Here is a 24111-nt window from a genome sequence, read left to right as displayed (position 1 = left end):
ATCATAAAGAAGAATCAGGACTATGCCAGCCTCTGAACGAGTCTCGATCTATAGAAGTTTCTGGGAATAAGCTGTTGATGTACGAGCGAAGCCAACACCCTATCTCCGATCATTGGTCCAAACTCCTTGATAAAGCATCATGACGTCTAAGGCCTCGACAATTTCAGGTTCATCTCAATTCAAATTGAACCGTTAAAAGTGCGATAGGTCTGTATCCAGAAGTCTGATGGAGGACACATCCATCTATCTATACACCGACCGATCATTGAACCGCCCATAAAAAGTTCGGTCAACCCCGTCCGTCCACCGAAAACCAAAACCCCGTAAACCTAAATCCAGCACCCGTATCCGTATGAAGTCATCCCATGCAGCTCCCGGGGCCCTTGTGCAAATCCTCGGCGGCGGCGGCGGCACCCCCGCGCCAAGGGACCGCCCGCCCGTCGGTGTCGCCCGCCTTCATCCCGCGCAGTGCAGCGGTGCTCACCGAAAAAAAAAGATGGGGGATCCACGGGGGGCGCGTTGTCGTCTTTGACCCTTTTTGTAAGAGTGCGCGTGAGGAAAAAGAACAACCCCCCACGCCGTAGAGCAAGGGGGCAGGTTAGTATCAGGGGTGGAAAAGCATGGCCACCTGCCACTGAGCATACATAACCTGGATCGCTCAACCGACGACAAGCGCCGTCACAAATGAGGAAATTCTGCCTTTAAAACTGGTTGAAGCGCCCTCTCACCTCACTCATGGGTTCCTCTCATCTCTTCTCCGTAGGCTAAATCGTGGTTCAAAGTTGAAATCGTCTTTATGTATTTTGTGATAAAAAGGCACCGTTGAGGCCTATTGCCCTTCTTTTCTTCTTGGATCCCTCCTCGCTTCGTCATGAAGTAAACCAAAAAGCACAATAACCAGAGAGAATAGTCGCCTGGGAGCTAGCTACCTTATGCACAACTAGCTGCCCTTTTTCTTTTGTTGTTGTTGTTGTTGTTGTTGTTGTCGACCACGCAACGCCATGCCAGCCCATATGAACGATATCGAGGAAAAGAGCCATCATCGCCATCACACAAACTGGCTCCGCTCAGACAGGTCTCAACTCAACCCCGACTTGGGGGGAGGTACACCACCGCCGGGCAGAAAGAAAATCGACTCCCCAAACGCACGTTTTTTTTTTCCCCCGAACCGTTTTCCCTTCGTTATCCAACAATCCTCGGCACCTGGACGCCGCCGCATGCAATGTATAAGTCGAATGTGTGTGTGTCGATGACACGTGTAAAGTCGTTCGAGCCCAAGGCCGTCGAAACCAAGTGGTGCCGCGTCCTTACTTTCACTGGGCCACGACTTCATGCGAGCCATTCCTCCTCATCTCTCTTCAGCCCTCTCATCGTCAGGCCTTCGTCTTCCTCATCTGAGTACTCCTCCTCCTCCTCCTCCTCTTCCTCCTCTTCTTGTTGCACTTCCTGATCCCGCTGGTGGACTGCTGGCACAACTTCCTCCTCGGGCGCTTCCTCCTCTTCCTCCAACATCCACGTCAAGCCGTTGGCTTGTTCTTCCAGTGGGAAAGCTTCCTGTGCGTATTCTTCCAGACCTCTCGGGCCCTCCCAGAGTGCCATAGACTGAGTGAGGCAGTTCTCTTCCAGCTCTACATCTCCAAAGTAGGGAGGTTGCTTCTTGGGATCTTGGTGGCCGAGAGAGAACAGCTTCTCCAGCGCCTCCAGCTGTTGACGGTAGCCATTGGGGATCTTGACCTTCAGGTCGATCGGGCCCCGGACATACTTGACTGGCCGGCCAACACCTCTGGCAAAAGCCTCACAGGCCTCGTGTGGAGTCAGCATCTCCCAAGCCAAAGCAACACGCTTTGTACGCCACTTGGCCACACCATCCTTGAAAATTTGTAGGATGGAGGGACCAACGTCGTGCTCAGCATCCAGCCAAGGCAGCTTCACATCTTCGTGGAATGGGGCTTGCCAAGTGAAGGAACCATCCTGCTGGAGTTCCATGCAGAAGAGTGGGTAGGGCAGCGAGGTGAAGTTATTGTTGTAAATGCCAGTGTACACAAAAGTAGCAGGCATGCCAATGGAGCGGACGTACTCTTCGACCTGGTGCTTAGCAGCCCAGAGAGGAAGCGATGGCCAATCCGAGTTGTATGCAGCATGATCGGGCATCGTGGAGTAGACGTAGTGTTGTACCCCAGCCTTCTTAGCGGCGTCGGCAAGTGCCTTTCCGATCTGAAACTCATCTCCATAGAAGGTGGTGTTGATGAAAGCCAGCTGAGTACCGCGGAAGAGATCATTGATGAGGTCGTGGTTTACACCAACACCGGAAATGGGACCGTTAGTTGTCACGTCTCTGTTGTCCGGAGTGGGCTTATGTCTCGTGTACAACTCGCCGACAAGAACGGTGACATTAGGATTTGAGTTGACCTCGGTGGCTACGACGCCTTCGAGATTTCGTAGTTGAGCGCGGACGTGGTAGCCCACAGCCGTGGCAACTCTGATAAATGATGCAGCCTGACGACCGCTGGCATTGATGACAGCAATTGTCTTGTTCGGGGTGGGCATCGGACGCTTGAAAGGGCGGAAGGTGAGGGAGTTGTTTCTTGAAGAAGACAACGGCGATGCGTCAGAGTAAGATGAGCGCGAGTGTTTGTGTGTCCTGACGGCGCTGTACACAGCCGAGTCGCCGTGGTAGTGGTGATTTGAGTGATCCTGCTGTTGGTGTTGGTGTTGGTGTTGGTGTTGTTGCTTGGCGGGTCGGATAGGGATCCCGATCCCGATCCCGTTGAGTTGGGAAGGCATCAGAGTCACCATCTGAGAAGTCTCGGACATAAACTGCTCTTGCGGGGAAGAGCAGAGAGGCTTTGACTGTGCGGCCGGCACAGAGTAAAGGAATTTTTTGAGTCGGGAGAAAGGGTTGCTGCAAGGGCTTGTCGTCAACCCCGCTATTTCCCCCAGAGAATGCGCTGTAGGGAGGGTGTAAGTGCGGCCTTGGTTTGTGGAGAAATGGGAAAAAAAAAAAAAAGAGAGAGAGAGAGAGAGAGCGATGTAGTGCTGGGCTGGTTGTCCCGAAAACGGCTTCGTCGATCGTTAGGTCGGATTCGATGGATGGATGGGACTTGTTTTTTTTTTTTTTTTAAAGAGGAGTATCAACCATGACAAACCGATACGTAAAATCCCGCCCCGAACCTATAGCAAGCCAGAGGCCTTATCGCGGAATAGGGGAGGACTGAACGGGCCAAGCGCAGGTCTCTGCGCTCGCGACGTCGAGAGAAGGCGGAGAGAGGCAAGGCGTACGGAGTATTGTCAAGGTGTGGACGGGTGACGGGTGACGTGACGGGGTGCGTTCTCGAAAAAAGGAACAAGAATCAAATGCGGTCGGTTCCTGAAGCAGTGGACCGGAATGATTCAAGAACCCTGAGGGGTCGGTTGAGGAGAATGGCGAGATACCTTAGATAGCAATCACCCGCTATCAAAACAGCGAGCTCCTTATTTTGGTCGATGGCGGGGTTAACCCCAGCAAACAGCCCCAAAAAGCCAAGATCCAAGAGATGGACACACGCCTGTTCAGGCCAAAGGTCGATCAAAAGATCTGGGGGAATGGACGGATAGTAAACTAGGCTGCGTCCGTCGGCGGAGGCGGCGAGGGGAGGTAAGGTATTCCGTCAAGGGGGGGGGGGGGGGGGGGGGGGGGTGTGAAAGTGGTAGACTTTGTCGATGCTGCTGATAAGGGAAATTTGGCGAGGCGAGGCAAGGACTGCAGGTCAGGAAGATATCTCCAGGATTGTCGTACGCTCTCTCGTATTTACCCCGGGTGTTCCTGAGATAAGTGGCTCGAGGGTTGGACGTTTGGCAGCTGCAGAAGCTGTAAAATGATGGAGGGGTGTCTAGATGGGATGGAAGGCAGCTCTTGATGGTGTGCGGATAGATTTGTCCCGCGAAGATTGCAGCAGGCGCGGATGATGAGAGTGCGTGTGCGAGGAAGAGACACAGAGATAAAGCGTGTGAGAGTATCCGTAGAGCGAGTGAGTGAGTGAGAATGTGGTGTGTGTGTGAGTGTCCCCTGCCGGTCTCAGTCAAGTGAGCAATTGTTCTAAGTCGACTTGCCCACTCAGGACAGCTCCGGGATGACGGCAGGTGTGCGTGCTTGCTGTACTTGTCGTCGTTGTCGTCGGGCTATCCACCGATAATCTGCAACCGAATACTCACGGTGCAAGGAGACGGTCCAATCGGGGTAAATACTGGCTGACCGTGCCCCAGTATGCGCGTTGGAGCGTCACCGGCTAGATTGCCTCGTGGGCACTGGGCGGGCTGGTCTGTCTGTAAAGAGTCGCCGGGCTGGGCGGGCAGGTTGGGAAGGAGTTCGGCGTGGAGATCCGATGCGAAGCTGGCTGATGTCGGGGTGTGCCTCACCAGCGGTGTATGGGTTGAGACGGGGTCGGGTGGCAGCCAGGAAACCAGAAAATAAAGAGGTCCACGGTGCAGTGGATAACGGCTGGATCAGATGATGTTCCTTGGGGTCTTGATCGGTGCCGTTTTTTGTTTTGTCGCGATGGCCTTCTGCTTTGTGTCGTTGGGCGGCTCTTTTGCCTACAGAACGACTAGGGCGAATCTGTAGAGTGGTTCGGGTAGAAAGAAGATGGGGTTGCCTTATGTGAAGTCGAACCTTAAGATACTGAGACGACCGGAGCAGAAAGTCCAGGCTGTATCCGTATGCGTAAAGGGTAGGTAAAGTCGGGGCGTTTTGGAGTATGAAAGAGAGAGCCAGGCCAACGACCCAACGCTTTGAGAATAAAGTTTAGAAGGAGGTGAAGATCAGATGACCTCAGATGAGGAGTTTCCAAGCTTTTGATACCGGTCCTAGTCAGTCCGTGTGGTGATTTGACCAACTGGAAACGGACAAGGTATGCCGCGATGTTTCTGGGCCGTGCTGGTGGTGCTGGTGGTGCTGGTGCTGGTGCTGGTGCTGGTACTGGGCCGACTGACTGATGACGAGCGAACAGGAAGACAGGCCGAGGGCAGAGTGCATGCAGTTCGACCAGAGGAGAGCAGCCAGTGGGATGAGAGGATGTTGTGAGGAAAGAGGGTGAAGAAGAGGTGTAACCGTGGACTCGGTAGATTGATAAGTCTAGAAGCGGATGGGGAGGGGAATAAGTGTGTGTATGGATGGCTTCCTCAAGGTAGGTAGGTATGCGGGTGTGTGTGTGTGAGAGAGAAGGTGTGTGACGGGAACAATCTAATGCTGTAAGTAAGGAAGAGTGTGATATCTTCTTAGGCGATGGAAAGAGCCAGACAAATGACAGCAACCGCGAGTTTCTCAATGTAGAGTTAGGTGCTCGGCAAGTGCAGCAGAATAAACACAAACGGAACGGTCAAAGTCAAAAGTAAATTCCAATACGGATAAAGAATTTGTATTTTTACTGGAGTGAAAATCGGTGGCCAGGGCCTGGCGCGGCAGGACCTTGCGGTTGGCCCTTTTCTGTTAATAATTGAATCTTCGCCGGCGGCCACGAGGTTGAGCACGTTGCGTTTTCTCATTCGAACCTTGATGCAAGCGCAAATAACGGGGCCCCATCGAGCGGAAACACCACACACGCACACCCAGCCATCAAGCCATCATCCATGGGGCCGGAAGCACGCCCGGATCTCAGGCGTGCTTGAGAGGGGGGGGGGGGGGCACTCGCGGAACTGTAAGAACGCAACCCAAGACAGATGGGATGAGATGAGATGGAAACACTGGGAGTGAGATGGGGTTGTGGTTCGAGTAAGTACGGATACTGAGTACCTTAATAAGAGACCTCTGCTCTGCACCACTGATGATGAGGACTCGGGAAAGCATTACCACGGCTATCGAGTAATGAGAGGGTAAGTGTAAAGCGGAAAGCTGCGAGGTGGGAAGTTGAGTGGGATGGAAGACACCCCTAAGGTAGAACGGATACGCAGGCACGTAGGTAAGGTGGTATGGATACAAGAGAAAAGATACGCGGCTACCTCAGCCGGTACGGTGTCGAGGCGGGAGCACGTGTACCGCATTACCTTCCCATTCCATTTAGCACCACCTACGAAAACTCGTGTCTCTTTTCTTTCTTTCTAGCCGACCCTCAGTCCCTCCTTCACCAAACAACTTCCAGAAGCTACGCCGTTGCCTGTCCTTTCGAGGGTGTATTGCTTCGTACCGGAACCACGTCTGCTGCAGTGCAACCAGTAGCAGGCCGGGATCGATGACTTGGTCACTGAATCGGGCGATGCATCAACGAGACGGGGACTTCTGGAGCCGTATTGGAGCCGTATTGGAGCCGTATTGGAGCCATTCTCCAAAAGAGGGGCCGCTCTGGACGGGTCTTGGAACGGGACTACGGCGGGCACTGGCTACCCTCACAGTCTTTCCGTCTCAACTCTCAACTTTCAAGTCTTTGTGTCCATGTCTCATGAGCGGGAAAGAAACTTGGAAGGTGCAATGGAGACATACAGTGGTACCTACCGTGTTACCTTAGCAGACGTACGAACTACGAAGTATTCGTGAGGTAGTGGAAGAAAGACTTGAGAAAGAATATTACTAGGGCCTCCCCAGTGCCCCATTTGCAATAATTTTCTCTCCCGCGAGGCCTAGCACCGTAGGTTGGCTTTATTATGTAAGAGGATGCCCGCGGTTGGCTCGGAGTTTCGCTTACACAGTTGCTGTTACCTACTGAGAAACACCTCCAACTTGTTTTCTCCTCAGACAGCCAGACCTCTCACCATCTGTCCCCAGTCTTTTTTCTCTTGCGCAATGCGGCTGCTGCTGCTTCAGAAAATTTTTCCTTATCTTTGGCAACTTTATTACCCTTCTCAGCCTAAAGCAAGTACCCGCGCCGCAGTCAGGCACGCCTCATGCCAAACCTATGCAACCAAGCCCATGTAATGCCGCCATTGTCTCCAAGGCGTCAAGGACATCAAGGGCGGTCACGATGGAGTACATGGGTACAACACGTACATTACAACCTTTGGGGCTTTCTTATCGTCCCTCCATGCTACGCAAGGCGTAGGTAGTCGTACGTCGTACGTACGTTTTGCATCAATGGCATATTGAAGTATCAATGTGGCCCTCCGATATGCTCACCGACTACGGATACATCAACTATATGTCAAACACGAACCAACCCTGACGCGTTCGACCTGCCATCACATCATCATATCAGACCGAGACATCCGCCCATAAGGTAGTCCATGGATATCGGGTGTCTGCGCCTCCCTCCATACCTCATGCCTTTCTAGACGGATACAGACGCTTGCCCGGCTCGGACCATGGCATCACATAGCCCGTCAGATAAGGGCACCTGGATGAGTCCGACTTTGTCGGTTCACGGGCCCTATTACGAGCACGGTCGTTCATCACGGGGTCCTTGTTTTTAAGCACTGCTGCGCCGGTCAGCCCCCGGCGCAAATCAACGTCTCCACATACTGTCAACTGGCGCCTCTTCAGGTCGGTGATCGGAGTCAATCCCGATGCCACAATACTCTCCGAACCCTGTGCAAACTTTTTCTGGCTCAGAGCTCCACACGACTCGCAAACGTGATCCAAAGAAATCTGCATCGTCCACCATCTCAAAGCCCACCGCTTCATTATTACGTCCAAAGCTCGAGCCTTCGGACCATGCCACTACGGATATCAAATGGGCACAACCCTACGGATACTCCTTACGCATACCTATCCGTACTTCGTACCTACCTCCATCCCCGATGCTCGACCAGGTTCTCATGGTACCTCCCCCCTCCTACTATACGTACAGCATGGCCCCCCCCCCCCCCGGCCCGGATGGCTGGGTCCCACTGCTAGCTCCCAGGCAGAAGAATCATCGAATATCGCAATTCTACGCCATGATGGGCAAATTCACTGCACACAACCAGACAACATCCAGAATCTCCCACCCACAGCACATGCAGACACTAGCATCTAGGCTCTAGCCTCACTCTCCGCAGGTCTGAGATTAGCCTCCTCGCTGAGCTACCCGTGCCACGCTCCCACCGGTTACAGCGCTTGCTGCATCACCCAGGTTCGACCTAGCACCGCACCACAACGACGCCTATTTTGTCTCTGAGGGCCCTTCATGCACGTCGGCTGCAGAAGCGTCGAGTAACCGCCTTCGCGGAGGCGCACCCAACGTCTAATCGATTTTTTATTCGAGCCTCACGCGGGTAATGCCATTGGTCATAGGAGCGTCGCTGTTATCAGCCAATTATGCTGTCGTATAGTGCGACATGTACTATGACGGGCGTAGAGGGAAAGGATCAAGGTAAAGGCGCTTTCACCCGTGTGCACACATTCAATTATCCACAGAATTCCGGTTCCGATGACGTTCCGACTAATAACATTGGAGGTGAGCAGACACCCTCAAACCCCGAAGAATGGCCTAGGCCAAGCCGCAGGATTCAAACGCAACCCAGCGGGGCATCCCTGAAGGCTAACGCGGACTGTGAGGCGGAACCTGCTTCTGCTGAAAGTCTAGACGTGCAGCATTTGTGACCGTTGTCTACTAGGACCTCCGTCATCAACGATCGGATCCACTGCCTTGGGACGATGCTCAACTCCCTCCTGAAAGCGGTCCGGTAACGAGCCACGGGAGATGGCGAAACAACGGGCCGCCGGACGACAAAAGAACAGTCGACCTCGACCTAGCTGTCGGGACTCGGGAGGCGCCAATATCCGTAATCTGATTGACAAAGAGATGAGACGACAGGTCAAGCACGAGCAAGAATGCGCCAATGACGACCCAGGAATCGCGCAATGCCGACCTTGCTAGCACCGCATTTTCCTCATTACGTACAAATGGAGCCAAGCAAACGTCCCAGACGACCGCCATGCCGTCATCAAGCGAAGCAACTGGCGTTCCATACTGCTCATAAGCCAACGTTTCCCCTCCCTCTCCGAAGTGGGCATCTCCGCGGAGGAGCCTGCAAATCTCCAAATGTGCACCCAAGAAGCCTGTTGTTGCGTCGCGGTCTGGCCGTCTCCAAAGGAACTCGGCTTTTTTGCGTAACCCACCACAAAGAGCCAAGAGAAAGAACCAGCCTTCTTGAGAGCGAGCTCAGCTCAAGGGACAAGCGCCACTGGGCCCCAGCTGCTCCAGATGCTGCTGCTAATGCAAACAGCCCCCGCTTCGTTGCCGTCAATCTGCGGGTTTTGCGGGGAAGTTGGCCCATGCCTTGTAGGGCACCGTTGCAGGCCAGCTCTCTCGTCGGCAACGTCGCGCCCTTTGACGAAGAGGCTATGGGGACGATGCCGGCGAGACGTATACATGTAGGACCGAAACACGCCAGAGATGGTTCTCGCCGTTGTCGAAGACGACATTGTTGGGATTCTAAACGCACGTCGCCGCCGGCCACTTCCACCGGCCCACCAATTTTACGTTATGGTATTCACCGTGTGTCGACCGCCGAGAGAACCCCTCATCGAGCTTGCAGGGTCCAATTCCCCGGAGGACGGCCGCTCATCGCACACCATCGGTCCAGCCAGATGCTAGATATTGGCGCGGACCCGAAGGAGAAGGAAAATCCGGGGTCTATTGTAAATTGCTGTCCAGCGCCGACCTCGCATCTATTTCCAAGTCACCTGAGGCGACCTTTCTTGACATCCCTGCCAGTTAGCCATCTCCATCAGGGCAATGGACAGCTATCCCCCACGGGCCCATCTTGTTTGTGGGCACCGATATCGCGTGTTGGGGAGAGAAAACTTCATCAGGTCCAGTTAGCCCCTAAGCGAGCCAGTTGCTGCACTAGGTCGGAGGTACTGGAGGGGCTTGTACCCAAGAGGAGGAGCTTCTTTTGGAGGAGCTCACGGAGCCGTAGCCCCATGCACCCCTTTAGGGCCGGCCAAGCTCGAGAGCGATGCTTGTGTGCCCCAGATCAGCTCCGTTCAGCTGCCAAGCCGCCCTGACAGCGGTTTATATGCAATGGCTTTTGATATGTAGGCCTAGAAGCTCACTGTGGCAAACAGCTTTTGAAGACGGTAAGCCGTGACTTCAACGTGACTGTCCCAAGCTCGGATCCCATGCACTAGACATAGAGAAGTCAAGATCCTCGGGTCCCAGTGTCCGTTCGAACCACGGCTGGGACGCGTCTAGTGACTCGAGACCGATGGGGTCGTTGTGAGGCTGGGCCATAATGTTGTCAAAGTATCGCTGCAGACGTCAGTCAGACGTACTGTTTCGATTGGCGAGTGCGTAAACATACCCAGTCCATTTCTTCATCGCCAACGGCCACCCATCCACGATCGAGCCCAGGTTCACTAGGCCCGAGGCCTGAAGACACAAACTCAAACGGCTGGAAGCGATTCGTCGTAGCCGTAGGGAACGATGTAGAATCTGCTCCACAGTTAGTAGGTATATCATCACGGGGTACCTTCACAGCCGTACCATTGATAGAGAGGCCGTTGAGGAGCTGTTGGTCGTCTTGAGCAGAACGAGCCGCTGATTCCGACCCGTCACTCTGGCGAAGTCCCGACGCCGACGATACCTTTGCGCCCCCGTTCTCTGGCGGAAAATTCGGCAGCGACCCCAGCTTGCTGAGCATCGTCTCCAGGATATCCGCCGTCTTCTTCACCTCGGGTACGCCGCCCGCGATGGCGACCCAGACGGAGTATGACCTCTGCAGCAGGTGCAGGAGGTACGCCCTCGTAGGTGGGGATTCCATCTCCGCCATCCACGCGGGCGAAGATGTCGCCGCGGCGGTGGTCCCGTCCGCGTCCATGTCGGCGCCGCCCCAGAACGGTTCGTGGCCGACGGCGAGGTATATGATGGTGGCGGCCAGGAGGAAATCGTGCACGGCGAGCGAGGAGACGAACCAGCCGTGCTGGCTGAGCATGTTGCCCGGCTGGCAGGCGTGCCAAATCGTGTTTTGGAAGTCGAGGAGGGTGACGGCGCCCTCGAGGCACTGCCGGCGCGAGTAGTCGTGCTCGCGCCGCGGCCGCGGCTCGAGGAGGAACCGGCGGTGGAGGACGCAGCGGCTCTTGTTGTAGAGCGAGGCGAGGCCGAAGCGCTGGATGATTTGCATGGGTGGGGTGGTGACGCACTCCTGGAGGGGTTTGACCATCATGAACGGCGGCACGGCGCGCCACGAGGCGTTGAGGAGGTCGTCGAGGCGCATTACCTCGGCGTAGGGCGGCGGGGCGAGGAGGTGGGACTGCCGCGCGACCTGGCCGAAGACGAGTATCATGGCGGACTTGTTGATGGGGTACGTCATCTCCGTGTAGTCCGTCATCGGGCGCGCGGGCGGGAGGACGGGGGTGTCTTCGTCAAAGTCCTCGTCGACGAGGTTCCGCGGGAGGGCGCAGTCTGCGTCGATGCCGTTGAGCATGCTGGGGAGGCCCATGTGGAAGGAGACGAGGAGGTCGAGCTGGACGGCCATGTTCCACATGCGGCGGCGCATCTCCGCCTCGTAGGGGGAGACGGTGCCGGCGAGGAGGCGGTCCGGGTCGCGGTGGAGGCCCATTTTGAGGAGGAGGCGGAGGCAGACGGAGGAGAGGACGTAGCAGTTCATCTGGGCGGCGCGGGAGATGATGAACTCGGCCTCGACGTAGAGGATGAAGGGCGGGATGGTGGCGATGGTGGGGTGGGTGTACTTGCCCCAGACAAGGCAGTAGGCGGCGGCGGCGCGGAAGAGCTTGAAGCGGTCCATGGGCGGCTGCGGGGAGTCGCCCGAGAGCTCGTGGGGCGCCATGAAGGTCGAGTAGAAGACGCCGAGAGACATGACCATGAAGAGGAGGGCTAGCCAGTGGAGGTCGGTGCCGGACGGGTCGGACCAGAAGCGGGCGTACTGGGATGGAGTTGTTGGTGTGATTGTTTGGTAAAAAAGGCGGAAGGGGGGAGGAGGAGGGCGAGGACTTACATGTTTTACAAAGGTTGGTCTGTGGACGATGTCTGCAACGTAGTCAATATACACGTCAAAGTAGCGGGCGAACGATTGCGAGAATGAGGAGAATGATGTACTTACGTTGTGATGGACTGCGAGAGGAAAAGTACCTCATGATGAGTCTGTCGACAATCTTGCGCTCGGGGAGTAGCTTCAACAATTCTTCTCTGCTGCGAGGCATGTTTCTCGAAAAGAGCATGAGATCTGGGGCCTCGATCTCGTCCGATGGCTCAGGGCTCTCGTCGCAGTCGGCCCCTGGCTCCTCAAAGTAGCTCTTCATATCTTCAATCTGGCAATCTCCTCAGTCAGTATCTATCTCATTCCTTGCAGATCCTCTCTCTCCCTCTCTCTCATCTTGAGCGGTAACCAACGCAGCCGGCGAAATCCCAAGCAACGGAGCGATAACAACTTACATCCTCAAGAATAGCCATGAAATGCGTAGCCCCAACATACGTACTCGCCCTCTCCCCCTGAACAAGCTGACCCCCAGGCTGCGCGACGCCCTTCTCCTTCACAGCGTTGGCAGCAGCATCAGTACCAGCAGTCTGCGGTCCCGCGCCGTTGCTCCCTTCATCCATCATCGTCCTCACCATGCCCTCGAGCCTCTTGAGCCGCGCCGCCATGCCCTTGGCGGACTTCTGCTTCTCGGGCTTGGGCGCGTAGATGCAGCCTTCTGGGCGGGATTTCTTCAGGCACTGGCCGCACGGTTCGGAGCGGTCGCATTTCAGTTTGGAGATGCGGCAGGGCCCGCAGGAGAGGAGGACGCGGGAGCGTTTTGCGGCTGCGGCTGCTGATGCTGACGCCGATGCTGATGCCGATGCTGATGCCGATGCCGATGCCGATGCCTGGTGGTTGGTGTATGAGGGCACGGGGGCGGAGGAGTTGGAGTTGGAGGAGGGGTTGCTGCCGCCGGTACTCGGTCCGGCGGGCGGGGTTCCTTGGTCCGGATTCATTGGAGCTTACGGATACTTTGGGTGATTCTCGGGGAGCGGAGGATTAGAGACGGTACACCGTGTCCGATGCCGTTTGTGAGTGGGTGTGACGGGAAAGACGGGGCGGGGGCTTCGAAAAAGGGGGGTTTGCGCCGTGATGCCGTCCGTACTCAGGTCCGGAGGTCTAAACTCTATTTGACGTCAATCACGGAGCCGAATTTTGTCTCTTCTTCAATCACGGGTGACGGCGTGTGTCGTCCTGTAACAGCGTGTAATTGCGTGCGTCTGGAAGGGACCCCGTTCTGGAATGCAGGAGGACGCATGCAAGTCATGTTTGGGTCATTCTTTGGATTCCTAAAAGCAGCCTAAACCATCTAGGCAACTACGAGCTGACGGAGCCATCCGTCGGCCAGTATCGGGGATACGGCGTGGTTAACCCCGACTACTTTAACGACCACCAAAGTTCCATACCAGTATTACAAGTGCCAAAACCACGGTACGCAATGGTTGGGTCGAATTGCATCACGACCCAACCCTTTTTGAGAAAAATGCCTACAAACCAGAACCCAGATATGCTTTTGCTTCTCCCTCGCCGTGCTCCCTTTCCAGGGCTTGGTGGACCTGGGCTCGATGCGCATGTCTCTTCGATCCCCGCGACTTTTATGTCGCTTTTCCGCGTCAAGAAACCAGCCTGCCACAATATGCAAGTTTTTTTTTTTTCCAACTTGACAATCGTATCGTTGTGCTGTCTAAGGTACTTGACGTTCTCCCTCGCGCTGACGGAATGACCGCGAATTCCCTCCTATATCGTTGATTCAAGCTTAAATCGGGGCGTCGGGCAATCTCTCGATGGTGTACTTTCCACGTCCACACTTCATGATTGGAACACCGGGAATGCGACGAAGCTAGAAAGGTTGGTGTTAGCATCGTCGTGGTCTTACAGGACATGGCTGGACATACTCTGGACACGAGGCCCTTGTCGTTGGTTGCGACGAGGTACACTCTGTCTTTAGACACCTTGGACACCTATGAAGAGTTAATCAGTATTTTGACTCAGTCAATCGAAGATGTAAGCGGTTCGGGGCCTTACGAGGCAGTCATCGGCGTACACCTGAGGAGAAACGTCGTTAGCAACTGGTAATCGTGACAGTACTCGCAGTGGGCCTTACTCCTTTGTGTGTGCACTTGTGTCGTTCAAAACGGGGGTCACGTGCTACTCTGAGAGCAAGGCGGAACTTGGGACCAAGCTTTTCCAACTCGGCCATGACACAGTCAGTGACGATGGGGTGACAAGTAGCTAGTTCGGACATCAGCTGGTGCCAACAGCATTCGTGCAGTACCGGATCCTACCATAGAGACAATCCATCATGGTTTCTATCACTGGCAACTTCATCTGAACGGTTCTAGATGCAGGTTAGTCGACGAGGACGAGAGGTATACGTTCGGGCGGGCTTATTATACCGGGAGAAGACTGGAACATGGTTAGCAACTGGGCATTGAGTGGGACGGCGACGGGGCCTTACATGAGGTATCGACGAGGACGCCATAGGGAGGCACGAGACTTGAGTTGCTCTCGAAGAACATCTGCGAGGGGACCTGAGGAATCTCTCTGACGATAGTCTCGCCATCTGGACCACCTCTTTCACGCTTGGCCTTCTGCTCGGCCTCTTCCGCCTTCTTCAGGTTCTCCTTGCGCCGGGCGTCGTTCTTGCCGATGACTCGCTTGACCTAGCAGGAACATACATAGTTAGCAAATTTATTCGCAAGTATCGGTGTCCAGGCGGCCTCGGGCTTCCAACGTCCGCTTTCAGGTATCGCGACCATCGTGAACTTTGGTCCGGGGGACCAAAAAGTTCTTATCGATAAGCATTCTGATATTTTCTTCGCTATACGCGGGAGTTCGGCGCAAAGCAGGAACGGGCAAACGTACTTCACCAAACTTTCTGGTCTTCTTCTGAACGCCCATGTTGTCGGTCTCGTATGGGCAATCGGGTATAGGTTGTCGTCGTCGAGTGGAGGAGTGCTGGCGTCGGCGAGGCTGGACAAGGCTGTTGCGTTGACGTTTTCCTGAGTTTGGTCGTCCAGCGCATGTGGCGGGGCCGAGAGCTGGGAAAAAAAGTTTTCGGTGTAGAATGGAGGGTGCTCTCGGTGTATGGCACTCGGGCGTCAGGTGAAGATGCTTCTGGTCTGTGCGCTCGGTGAGGAGATGGGCCCAAGCCGCGCTGCGCTTGCAAGCAAGGCGGGCCCTGGAAGTGGAGGGTGACCCAGAGCAACCGGAATGAGGGGACAATGAGACTCTCAGGGACTGGACGACAGGCAAGGGGTCTTCTCCTCCGCAGTGTTCCTCTGTCCGCTGTCGGGCGTTGCAATTTCCTCCCAGGAAAAGCAAACGATCGATCAACGGCGCCCAAACGCCGGAGGCAAGGTGGGCGTTGCGCTGGAGTCTGGAGTCTGGACTGGTGGTGCCTTGCATCAGCACTTCTGTGCACTGCCCTGCGCATGCATAATAGGAGCCCATTATGATCAGAGACGGGTCTGATACCCGCGGCGCCCATTCATGGCCTTGCCTTAGTCTGAAGCATCCGGCATAAATTGCAAACTACTGGAGGTCTGACGAAGGCGAAGACGAAGCGAAGCAACAAAGATAGGGGACCACTGGGACTCTAGTGGGGAGGAATGGGGCATCATTCGCATTCCACAGCGAGGCTCACCATTGCTTCATGGCCCATATTTTTCCAACGAGTTTCGAAGATCTTTGGCCATTGGGTAAATGGGTGGGCATCTGCCAGGTACGCTTACCCCGGATGGGTGGCTCGTGTTGATGATGGTTGCGACCTGCAGCCACTGTAGCGCATGCTGGGAGACTGGATTTAATGATTAGTGGGATCAACGCTCGCCTGTTGGACACCTCAATCCTCAATACGAGGGCGGGTGACTTTTGTACAGTCATCTGGCACAGTGTATTTGTACTATACACTGTAGCTATATCCCCAGATTTGCGCGTCTCCTGCAGGTCAAAAACCTGGCTTGCATAAGCTGGCAGCACTGTGTCTGCATGTCTCGCTCCCTCTCGCATTCCCAGGAAATGCGGCCCAAATGCACAAAAATAAACAGACCCCGACACAGCAGCACGTCAGAACCTTCAGGTGCAGCCAAATGTACCGCGCCACAGCCCAGGGCAGGGACGAGGACCGCCCAGTCCGCTAACACGAAATGGATGCTGTAGGCTGTAGCCTCTCGCCTGTGTGCCTGTCCACCACTCGCTGACTGGCGCTCTCAGCAGGTTCCTCCAGAGCAGGGAAGGACCCTTCCTCCTTTTTTCCCCCAGGCCCGGTGTTCCCTGCTGACCAGGGGCCCGCCTTTGCCTTCCATTCCCTTTCTCTTCCCCATCACGCACCCTCATCCCTCCCGTCCCTCTCCTGCTCCCTCCAACCCTCTCTCCCTGACTGACTCCCTCACGTCGAACCTCGGAAGCCGCCCACCCAGCAAACGATCAGCCGGCACCAGCAATGTTCTAGCCAGCGGGACCTTTCCTTCTTTCATATTGCTTTGCTTGTTCCAGTCTGCATCCGCAATTCCCGCGATACCTTCGTTCGATTCTCCGGACTTCATCGCATCCAGCCTGAGCCAGCTGAACGAAGCGAACCGCCCCATCCGGCAGGACAACACAACGACGATCATCCCCATTTTCTACCCGCGGGCACCGATCCAGCCGCCGTAATCGACCTTCTTTCATCGATCCGTCAACCGAACAGTATCTAGTGTCTGGAAAAAAGTGACTGACGCCTTCATCGTATCGACTTCGGAGCATCGCATCCCACCGTAAACACCGACCCCCTCGGACGTAATTGGAGTTCAAATTCGACCGACCATGGTTTCGTCACGCCATTCGCTGAAGCGCACGCTTCTCCTGTCTACCTTTGCCGCCTTGTCTCTCTTCTCTGCCACGGGTCTTGCGCAAGACAATACCAGCGGAGGAGATGCTCAGACCAGTGCTTCGCAGGCAGCTTCTACCAACGATGCCACCACCTCGGCCGCGCAGCCTTCGCGCACCGCCGCGGCAACCGCCGTCATCTCCAACACCGGTGCCGTTGCCACAACAGAAGAGAGTATCACCGCCCCTAGGATCACCGGCACCTCCGATACCACTGGTGATGTCCTCACGGGTTTCCCATCCCTCACCAACCAACCCATTGTGACGACATATCCGCCAGCCAGTGTTCCTCCCACCAACAACGCTCCTTATATGCACCGCTCGAGTGCCCCTCAAGGAACCGTCTTCATTGCTGTAGGCTCCATCCTCGGTGCCTTTGGCCTCGGTATCCTGATCTGGCGCGGCATCATCGCTTGCTTGCTGCACCGCTCCGTCGCCCGCGCCGCCAACGCCCAGTATGTCGCCAACGACAAGCAGAGCTTCCCTGCCCCTCCAGCGCAGTTCTACAAATATACCGATCGCGAATCGACTCCTTCTCTTGTTCCCAATGGTGGACGTGGTGTGCGTAGAACGCAGCGCGGCCCCATTCCCTCTGCGACGCCAAGCCAGTCGAATCTCTTCTTCTCGCCTACTGCAGCTGGCGGCGGCAATAGCAACACCAACAACAATAACAACTCTGCCACCAACCGCGACTCTCGTTTCCTGCCCTCTGGCTTCTACGCTGCTGCTACCTCGTCTCCCAGTCCTGCTCACGGTCACTCAATAAGTTTGACGAACCTCCGCCCCGAATCACGAGGCCAGTATGGAAGCCGCAACAATTTGAGAGAATCTACACCTCCGGAGTCCCCTCTGTATGGCGCAAGACGTGACTTTAGCACAAGCTCTGTTAACTTGTCTGCGGCGCCTGGTAACGGACAAAGAGCTCCCAGTGCTTACCTCGAGGACCTATTGGACGAGAACCCCAACGCCTTCCCACCAAGCCAGATGCGCCCCGGATCTCGAAATGCCAACAATTCTCCCGGTGGTCGGTTCTAAGGAGGATCTTTTTTCTCTTTTCTGGTTTCATTGCATCTGCATCAAAAACAGTTTCATTACGTCATGAAAAAAATGGCGAGACGTCACGGCTTGGGGTTTTTTTGAATGGCACATTCATGGCGTTTAGGGGTATCATCACGTTGCATCACTGGTTTGGAATACTGCTTTTAATTATCATCCAGTGAGATCGGTTGCTTTTCTCAGTACCGGTCTTTCAGCATGTTTGAGATGGAGCGCGGCCCAAAGGCATAGCCAGGTCTTCTCATAGGGCTGCCGCGCATGGGTGGATGTGTAGTTGTATCTTGCCCTGTATACCACGCAGTCGCAAAGGAGCATTAGACTGGGAGTCTTGGTGACGACGATCCGCCGGTGGCATTCTGTCTTCGCTTCTCATCGCTCGCTGGTACATATTTTTTCAATGAGCAGAAAAACTTGAATCATATCTTGGGACAATATCATGTGATTGTACGGATAAACCGACATGTTTACTAACTGTCAAGCTGTATGTGGTCGTTCTATACGTCGTCACGACAACCGCTGACAATCCTGATCTCTTCTGCATGGGAAACCTTATGTAAGTCTGAAGTGTATACGGATATGGATAGAGAGATCAGCTGGTCCGATGTCGTCAGCCCATTTGACTTTTTCGGCAATCATCCCAATCTATTTAACTTTTTTAACACCACGTTGGGCAAGGGGGAAAGCTTCCCGTGGAAAAAAAGAAACATGAGCCTCTTTTCCCCGGATTTGGAGCTGGCGCGGGGGGGGGGACCGAGCGGACCGAGAGCAACGTCGCATGTAATAGCATCTCCATCACCTTGGGTTTTCAATTTAGACTTGCTCGTGATTCAGGGGGAAGGGGGTTACATTTTCACCACTTTTGGTCTTCAATTTTCTTGACAGAACACGAGATACACTCAAATATCTTGCTCGTACGTCCCCCGTCAACTGAAAAACTTCGCTAGGTGTTGTGATGTAGCTCTTTTGGATACCAAGATGTTACAGATGAGACTCACACGACATACACTAGACCCCATGGTCTCTACCTCCATCACGACACTCTACATCTCCCCCCTAACCCCTCCTCTCAAAGTACCAAACCTCTATTTTCCATATCGTTACTTGATCTCATCTGCAAACCGCGACCAGCGTACAGAGTACCAGGTGCAGCTACCCGTCGTGAACCCACCGGATCTCGTCACACCTTTCCAGTGCCATGTATTACACTTCGTTCCCACCCCTTCCCTTCCGTACGACCTAGATCCGGGAGGGAGACGAACGCTGTGGAATCGTGGTAGAGAGACTTCTTCGCTTCGGTCTCGCAACCCGTTGGGTGCCCTGCTGTCCGAGACATTGGGACGACAAGGTAACAGCGATAGCAGAGCGGCGGCGGCAGTAGCGACGACTGGAGCCACGGGGTTAGAGGTACGATGAGAACTTCACGTCACGTTGCAAGTATTCAGTATGCGGAACGTTGGTGTGTGATCTCTGTTTTCCTCATCGGTTATGTTTTTGATTTTCTCCATTTTGTATTACACGCCCTCTATTCACAGCGAGACATGCTCGATGCTTGTGGTATATGGAGGGCGTGGTATGAATCTCACTTGTCCCAACCTCCATCTTTCCTACGGTTCACTTGCCCTCTTTTTCTTGAGGCCCAATTTGTTCTTCCTAAATGCGTTCCATTTTATTTAGTCCTTCACATTCACTGATGACACCACTTCATTATGTTTTCGACTAACTCGATCCGCCAGCTTGAATTTCCAGGGGAGCAGCACCCTCGCTCGCGCCGCGGATATCCTCCAGTCTGATGCCACTGCGGTCACACATACTCCTGAAGATGCCGCCCTCCCGCTGCCACAGCGCGAGAGGCGTATCCAGCTCCGCGATCCGGCCAGCGTCCATGACGCAGATACGGTCGTAGCCGATGATGGTGCGCAGACGATGGGCAATGCACAACAGCGTCCTGCCTCTGAAGCTCGTGGCGATGGTGTTCTGTATCTTGTCATCCGTTTCCATATCGACGGAGGACGTCGCCTCGTCGCAGACAATGATGCGGCTGCCACGGACGAGAGCGCGTGCCAGGGCCATGAGCTGGCGCTGTCCCAGAGAGAAGTTGAAGCCATCCTCTTCGACGACGGAGTCAAGGTGAATGCTTGACGACTCCTTGGACCTTGGATCCTCTAGGTTCGCGTCTGCTGGGACGAGATCAGCCTGTCGCAAGGCGGACCATAGCTCCAGATCCGTATGCTCGCTGAACGGGTCCAGGTTAGAGCGAACTGTGCCCCTGAAAAGCGTTGGGTCTTGTGGAATGATCGCCAGGCGGGATCGCAGGTCATGCAGACCAATGGTCGAGATATCGACACCGTCAATGGTAATGTGTCCACCCGACAGCTCGACGAGACGGAAAAGAGTCGACATGATGGACGACTTGCCCGCACCTGTTCTGCCAACAATGCCGATACGCTCTCCTCCTTGCACGTGCATCGATAGACCAGAAAGCACAAGAGGCAAGTTGGCACGGTAGCGCATCTCCACGTTATCAAAGACGATTTCGCCCTTCTCAGGCCACTCCGGGCGGACTTCAATGGTGTGTAATGGCGCCTCTTCCTCCAGCTGAGTGCCGTAGTACTGGATTCGCTCCACGGCATTCATACCGTTCTCAACTTCTGCGAGTTGACGGACGGTGAACTGGATCATCTGCACGATACCGAGAATGTAGCTGAGTACCAGGCCTCCAATGCTCGGGGGCACGTTGAATCGTGAGGTCACGACGAGAATACCCACGGTGAAGACAAGAAGATTACCGATCAGATCGAGGCGAGTCGATAACCAGCGCTGGTTCGAGAATGTGAGGTAGTACGCAGCATTCATCTCGTCAATGGACTTTCTCAGGTCGGCGATGAAATGAGTCTTGAGACCGTAGGCTCGGATGCTGGCAACGCCGCTCAATCCTTCACCAAACTTTGCGAATACGGTGGATCGAAGGACCGACTCGAATCGCTTGACCTCGCGTGCCGATGCGCGGTAATAAGAGGAAGCGAGGATGAAAAACACGAACAGTGGTCCGAGTGCGATGGCGAAGTAATGGAAGAAGGCGATAATGAGGGCAAACACGGACAATATCATGGCCAGCGTGAAGAAGTACATTCTTATGGCGTCCGTCAAGTTGTTGTCCATGACATCCACGTCTCTTGAGAAACGATTGGTGATTCGGCCAAGGGGCGTGGTGTCGAAAAAGGACATTGGGGCGCGAAGAACTCGCGTTACTGCCTGTCGAAGCATGAACTTGCTAGACTTGGTGCCGAGGATAGACAGAAGCAACGAGAAAACGAACATGAGTATCGCTTGGAGGGCACCCAGACCGGCGTATATGCCGATGTACTGCCCGTCCGACAGTGGATAACGCTTACTCGTCCAGTAGGAAAGCCAAAGGCTGGTCATGATGTTCGCTCCTTGGGAGAGAATCAGGAGGAAGATTAAAAAGGGTGCGTTGAGGATGGAACCAGAGGCGCGGATGAAGTCTCCGTACACCTTCCAGGGAACGCTTGCCACAGCGCGCTCTTCTTGTTGCATGAGAGCAGCGCCCTTCTTGTTCTTCTTATTGTCGCCTTGGGGCGCTTCAGCCAGGTTGGTTGGTGCGGTCTCGTCTTCCTTCTCTTCTTGTGCAGTTGTCTCCAAGAGTTGCTGGAAGCCGCGATGGTCTCTCATCAAGTTGTCAAAGGTGTCGACGGCTTGAATCTTGCCGCCCTCCATCCAAATGACCCTGTCACATCTGTTAAGAACCCAGAGCTGATGAGTTGCTAGGATCCTGCATTTGCCCTTCAAGAGACCGAGGATGGCATTGTCGAAAATGTGCCGTCCCACGTGAGCGTCAACAGCGCTAAGAGGGTCGTCCATGAGCACGATATCGGAGTCAAAGTAGATGGCCCTAGCAATGTTGAGACGCTGCTTCTGTCCTCCCGAAATTGTGATTCCTCGTTCGCCAATCTCTGTCAAATCTCCGTTCGGGAGCATGGCAAGATCGGGCCGCAGAGCACAACTAGAGCCAGGTCAGTATGATTCTTTCCAAGGAAACTACCATGGTGTTACTTACGCGTTGATGACTTCTTGGTACCATGCTCGGTCCATATCCTTACCGAAGAGGATGTTGTCACGGACCGTGGCATTTTGGATCCATGCATATTGTGGGCAAAAGGCTCGGGAAGCGCCAAGCACAACTTCGCCAGATGTTTTCCTCATGTCACCCGCGAGCGCGGCCAGTAGTGAGGTTTTGCCGCTCCCGACTGTTCCAATGACTGCGACAAGCTCATCCCTCTTGATCTCAAAGTTGATGTCTTGCAGCTTGAAAGGTTCGCGTTCCTCCTCGACAAGCGTACTGGCACCGTCTCCAGTGCTGTCGCCAGATGAGGCCAGTGGCTCGTCAGGCTTAGAGACATTCTTTGCAGGCGCTTGGGTCGCAACCTTCTTGGCCCCTTTTGCGGCACCACCAGCAGGCTTCTCAGACTCCTGGGTTGCAGTTCGCTCCCAGGTAAAGCTAGCATTCGCCATCTCCAATGCATTCTCACCCTCTGGCTTGAAGACCACATCTTCCTCTTGTTCTTCGGCCAGCAAGAACTCTTGGATTCGTTTCAGTGATGACCAGGCATCGACGACTTGACCAAGGACTAGCGGCAGCAAGTTGAGCGGAATACGAAGACCGTTGAACAAGGCCAATGATGAGAAGACCTCGGCGGGGTTCAAGGCGTTGTTGGTCTTTGCATAGGTGACGAAGGAAAGCATGGAGGCGAAGATGGGCAGAGACAAACTGACAGCGTTGATGGCATTTCGGATTGCCAGCAAGATTTGAATGGCGTGGATTTCCCGTTTTCGAATTTCCTTCAGACGGTCGAGGAATGCGGTCTCCCACCCAAAGTACTTGACGAAACGGACCGACTGCAGAATTTCTTGAGTCAAGCTAACTCTCTGATCCGTGACCTTGTTGATGGACTTTCTCCGCTTGAATAAGCTTCTGATGGCTCTTGTCAACAAGGGGATACCAGCAACCAAGAGAGCGAATCCGGCAAGTGCACTATAGCTCAAGTTGATGAGCAGAACGATCAGCGTGATAACGCAGGAGATGGGCGCAGTCCAGGTCAGATGGAAGAGAGCTGACGCTTGATCAATGCGATATGTATCAACGCTCATGAGGTTGACGATTCTGCCGTTACCCCATCCCGTGCCATCTCCGGAAATGCCAGGACCTTTGGCGTCTCCCTTCTTCGCATTCTTCTTGGCCTTCTTCTTGCCTTTCTCGTCGACTTGCGGGGCGTCTGCGGCGGAATCTTTGATGCCACCAGCTTTGGCACGTCCTGATAGAGACATGGCCTTTTCAAAGATGACGCTGATGAGGACTGCCCTTGACTGGCCACCAATCATCATGCCGCGATAGATGAAATGGTTCGTGCCCAAACTCTGGAAAATCTGCATGAAGGTGACACCGATCACCAGGCCAATTCCCCTGCCAATCGCAGGAGGTGGTGAGCCCTGTTGAGAAGCTGCGTAGGCATCGTTCGCGAACTGGATAAGGTAGCGCAGGGTGAAGGGTGACATGACCTGGAAGACAGTTGACGCGAGCTGAAGCATACCACCAAGCCAAAACTCGAAGAAGTAAGTCTCATGTAATGCCCACAGCAATGGGTATTTGCCTCCCTTGTCAATGTGTTTCTTGAAAGAAGCTTTCAACTTGTCTGTCATGACATCTGTGCCCCTGTCTGGGTTGACAGCCCAAATATCGTTGGGTTCAAGCTGCCGCTTGTATCCGGCCTGGCACCCAAGTCAGTCTTTTTTTTTTTCTCTTGGTTTATACTTGGCTTGTAGTGGCTCAAGTCTTCCTGTCATTCAACTAGGCCAGCGCAGTTTCACTTACACTCATCAGAGGGGCCATCCATTGGAAAGTCAAAAGACTGAAGAAGCCGGCTTTGTACTCCCGGGACACGATCTTCTCATCGGGGACAGGAGGAATGCCGCCCCATTTCAGTGGATTTGGCGTCTTGTACCATGGTTTACTTTCTGGTAGTCGATGGGCTGCAGTTGTGGTGGCGACGCTGGTATCGGTGGCATGGCTCTTTGTCGCCTTCAGCTCTGGTCTGATCTTCTTCTCGTCAAAGTCTGAGCTTTCATCCTTCTCATCTGCCTTGTCGATATCAATGGCGAATGTGGCATCCTCTGGCTCCCGGGGTGTGACGGGCTCAACAGCAGCGGCTAGTGGGTCGGGAGCCGTGATGTTTGTTTTCTCGTCCTTGTCTGCCATTCTCTGGCGAAAGACTCAAGCGAGCCTTAGCAGAGAAGTTGATCTTCAAA

At 54.5% G+C, this 24111-nt stretch overlaps 7 protein-coding genes across 7 annotated transcripts; 3 read left to right on the top strand and 4 right to left on the bottom strand.

Annotated features, from left to right (window-relative positions):
- Positions 1-1329: 1329 nt before the first annotated feature.
- On the bottom strand, positions 1330-2796 carry BDP81DRAFT_388278 (nitrogen metabolite repression--responsible protein; the record flags this gene model as incomplete). The annotated part of the gene is made up of 1 exon (XM_060587082.1): positions 1330-2796. The coding sequence occupies one exon, from the start codon at positions 2794-2796 to the stop codon at positions 1330-1332; it is 1467 nt and encodes a 488-aa protein (XP_060451385.1).
- Positions 2797-8285: 5489 nt separating this feature from the next.
- BDP81DRAFT_2789 (uncharacterized protein) lies at positions 8286-10024 on the top strand. The gene is made up of 2 exons (XM_060582986.1): positions 8286-8339; positions 8500-10024. The coding sequence occupies exon 2, from the start codon at positions 8747-8749 to the stop codon at positions 9893-9895; it is 1149 nt and encodes a 382-aa protein (XP_060451384.1). The 5' UTR covers positions 8286-8339; positions 8500-8746; the 3' UTR covers positions 9896-10024.
- On the bottom strand, positions 9981-12821 carry BDP81DRAFT_444098 (fungal-specific transcription factor domain-containing protein; the record flags this gene model as incomplete). The annotated part of the gene is made up of 6 exons (XM_060591786.1): positions 9981-10139; positions 10192-10322; positions 10374-11772; positions 11845-11876; positions 11950-12157; positions 12282-12821. The coding sequence occupies 6 exons, from the start codon at positions 12819-12821 to the stop codon at positions 9981-9983; spliced, it is 2469 nt and encodes an 822-aa protein (XP_060451383.1).
- A 312-nt stretch (positions 12822-13133) lies between these two features.
- On the top strand, positions 13134-13959 carry BDP81DRAFT_412495 (uncharacterized protein). Its single transcript, XM_060589220.1, has 2 exons — positions 13134-13705; positions 13761-13959. The coding sequence occupies exon 1, from the start codon at positions 13304-13306 to the stop codon at positions 13586-13588; it is 285 nt and encodes a 94-aa protein (XP_060451382.1). The 5' UTR covers positions 13134-13303; the 3' UTR covers positions 13589-13705; positions 13761-13959.
- BDP81DRAFT_412493 (Fcf1-domain-containing protein) lies at positions 13134-15482 on the bottom strand. Its single transcript, XM_060589219.1, has 8 exons — positions 14731-15482; positions 14324-14528; positions 14262-14271; positions 14151-14203; positions 13970-14097; positions 13891-13911; positions 13761-13826; positions 13134-13705 (listed from the first exon to the last, which is right to left on the bottom strand). Exons 1-8 carry the CDS (start codon positions 15316-15318, stop codon positions 13622-13624), a joined length of 1155 nt encoding a protein of 384 aa, XP_060451381.1. The 5' UTR covers positions 15319-15482; the 3' UTR covers positions 13134-13621.
- A 1189-nt stretch (positions 15483-16671) lies between these two features.
- BDP81DRAFT_444096 (uncharacterized protein) lies at positions 16672-17769 on the top strand (the record flags this gene model as incomplete). Its single annotated transcript, XM_060591785.1, has 1 exon — positions 16672-17769. The coding sequence occupies one exon, from the start codon at positions 16672-16674 to the stop codon at positions 17767-17769; it is 1098 nt and encodes a 365-aa protein (XP_060451380.1).
- A 1737-nt stretch (positions 17770-19506) lies between these two features.
- Positions 19507-24061, bottom strand: BDP81DRAFT_307036 (ABC transporter; the record flags this gene model as incomplete). The annotated part of the gene is made up of 3 exons (XM_060583330.1): positions 19507-21811; positions 21866-23574; positions 23678-24061. 3 exons carry the CDS (start codon positions 24059-24061, stop codon positions 19507-19509), a joined length of 4398 nt encoding a protein of 1465 aa, XP_060451379.1.
- Positions 24062-24111: the final 50 nt, after the last annotated feature.

This window comes from Colletotrichum phormii (genome assembly GCF_030913505.1).
Source record: "Colletotrichum phormii strain CBS 102054 chromosome Unknown BDP81scaffold_1, whole genome shotgun sequence".
Taxonomy (NCBI): Eukaryota; Fungi; Ascomycota; class Sordariomycetes; order Glomerellales; family Glomerellaceae; genus Colletotrichum; species Colletotrichum phormii.
The sequence above is the reverse complement of the archived record's forward strand: the minus strand, read 5'-3'. Positions and strand labels throughout refer to the sequence as shown.

What these genes read in the sequence shown, in the direction of transcription:
- BDP81DRAFT_412495 (XM_060589220.1), top strand. Translation starts at nt 13,304, where the DNA reads ATGGTTGGGTCGAATTGCATCACGACCCAACCCTTTTTGAGAAAAATG.
- BDP81DRAFT_2789 (XM_060582986.1), top strand. Translation starts at nt 8,747, where the DNA reads ATGCCGACCTTGCTAGCACCGCATTTTCCTCATTACGTACAAATGGAG.
- BDP81DRAFT_412493 (XM_060589219.1), bottom strand. Translation starts at nt 15,318, where the DNA reads ATGGGCTCCTATTATGCATGCGCAGGGCAGTGCACAGAAGTGCTGATG. An exon ending in CATGATGGATTGTCTCTATG is followed by an intron (nt 14,098 to 14,150) that starts GTAGGATCCGGT and finishes TGTCCGAACTAG; the next exon opens with CTACTTGTCACCCCATCGTC. An exon ending in ACAAGTGCACACACAAAGGA is followed by an intron (nt 13,912 to 13,969) that starts GTAAGGCCCACT and finishes GTTTCTCCTCAG; the next exon opens with GTGTACGCCGATGACTGCCT.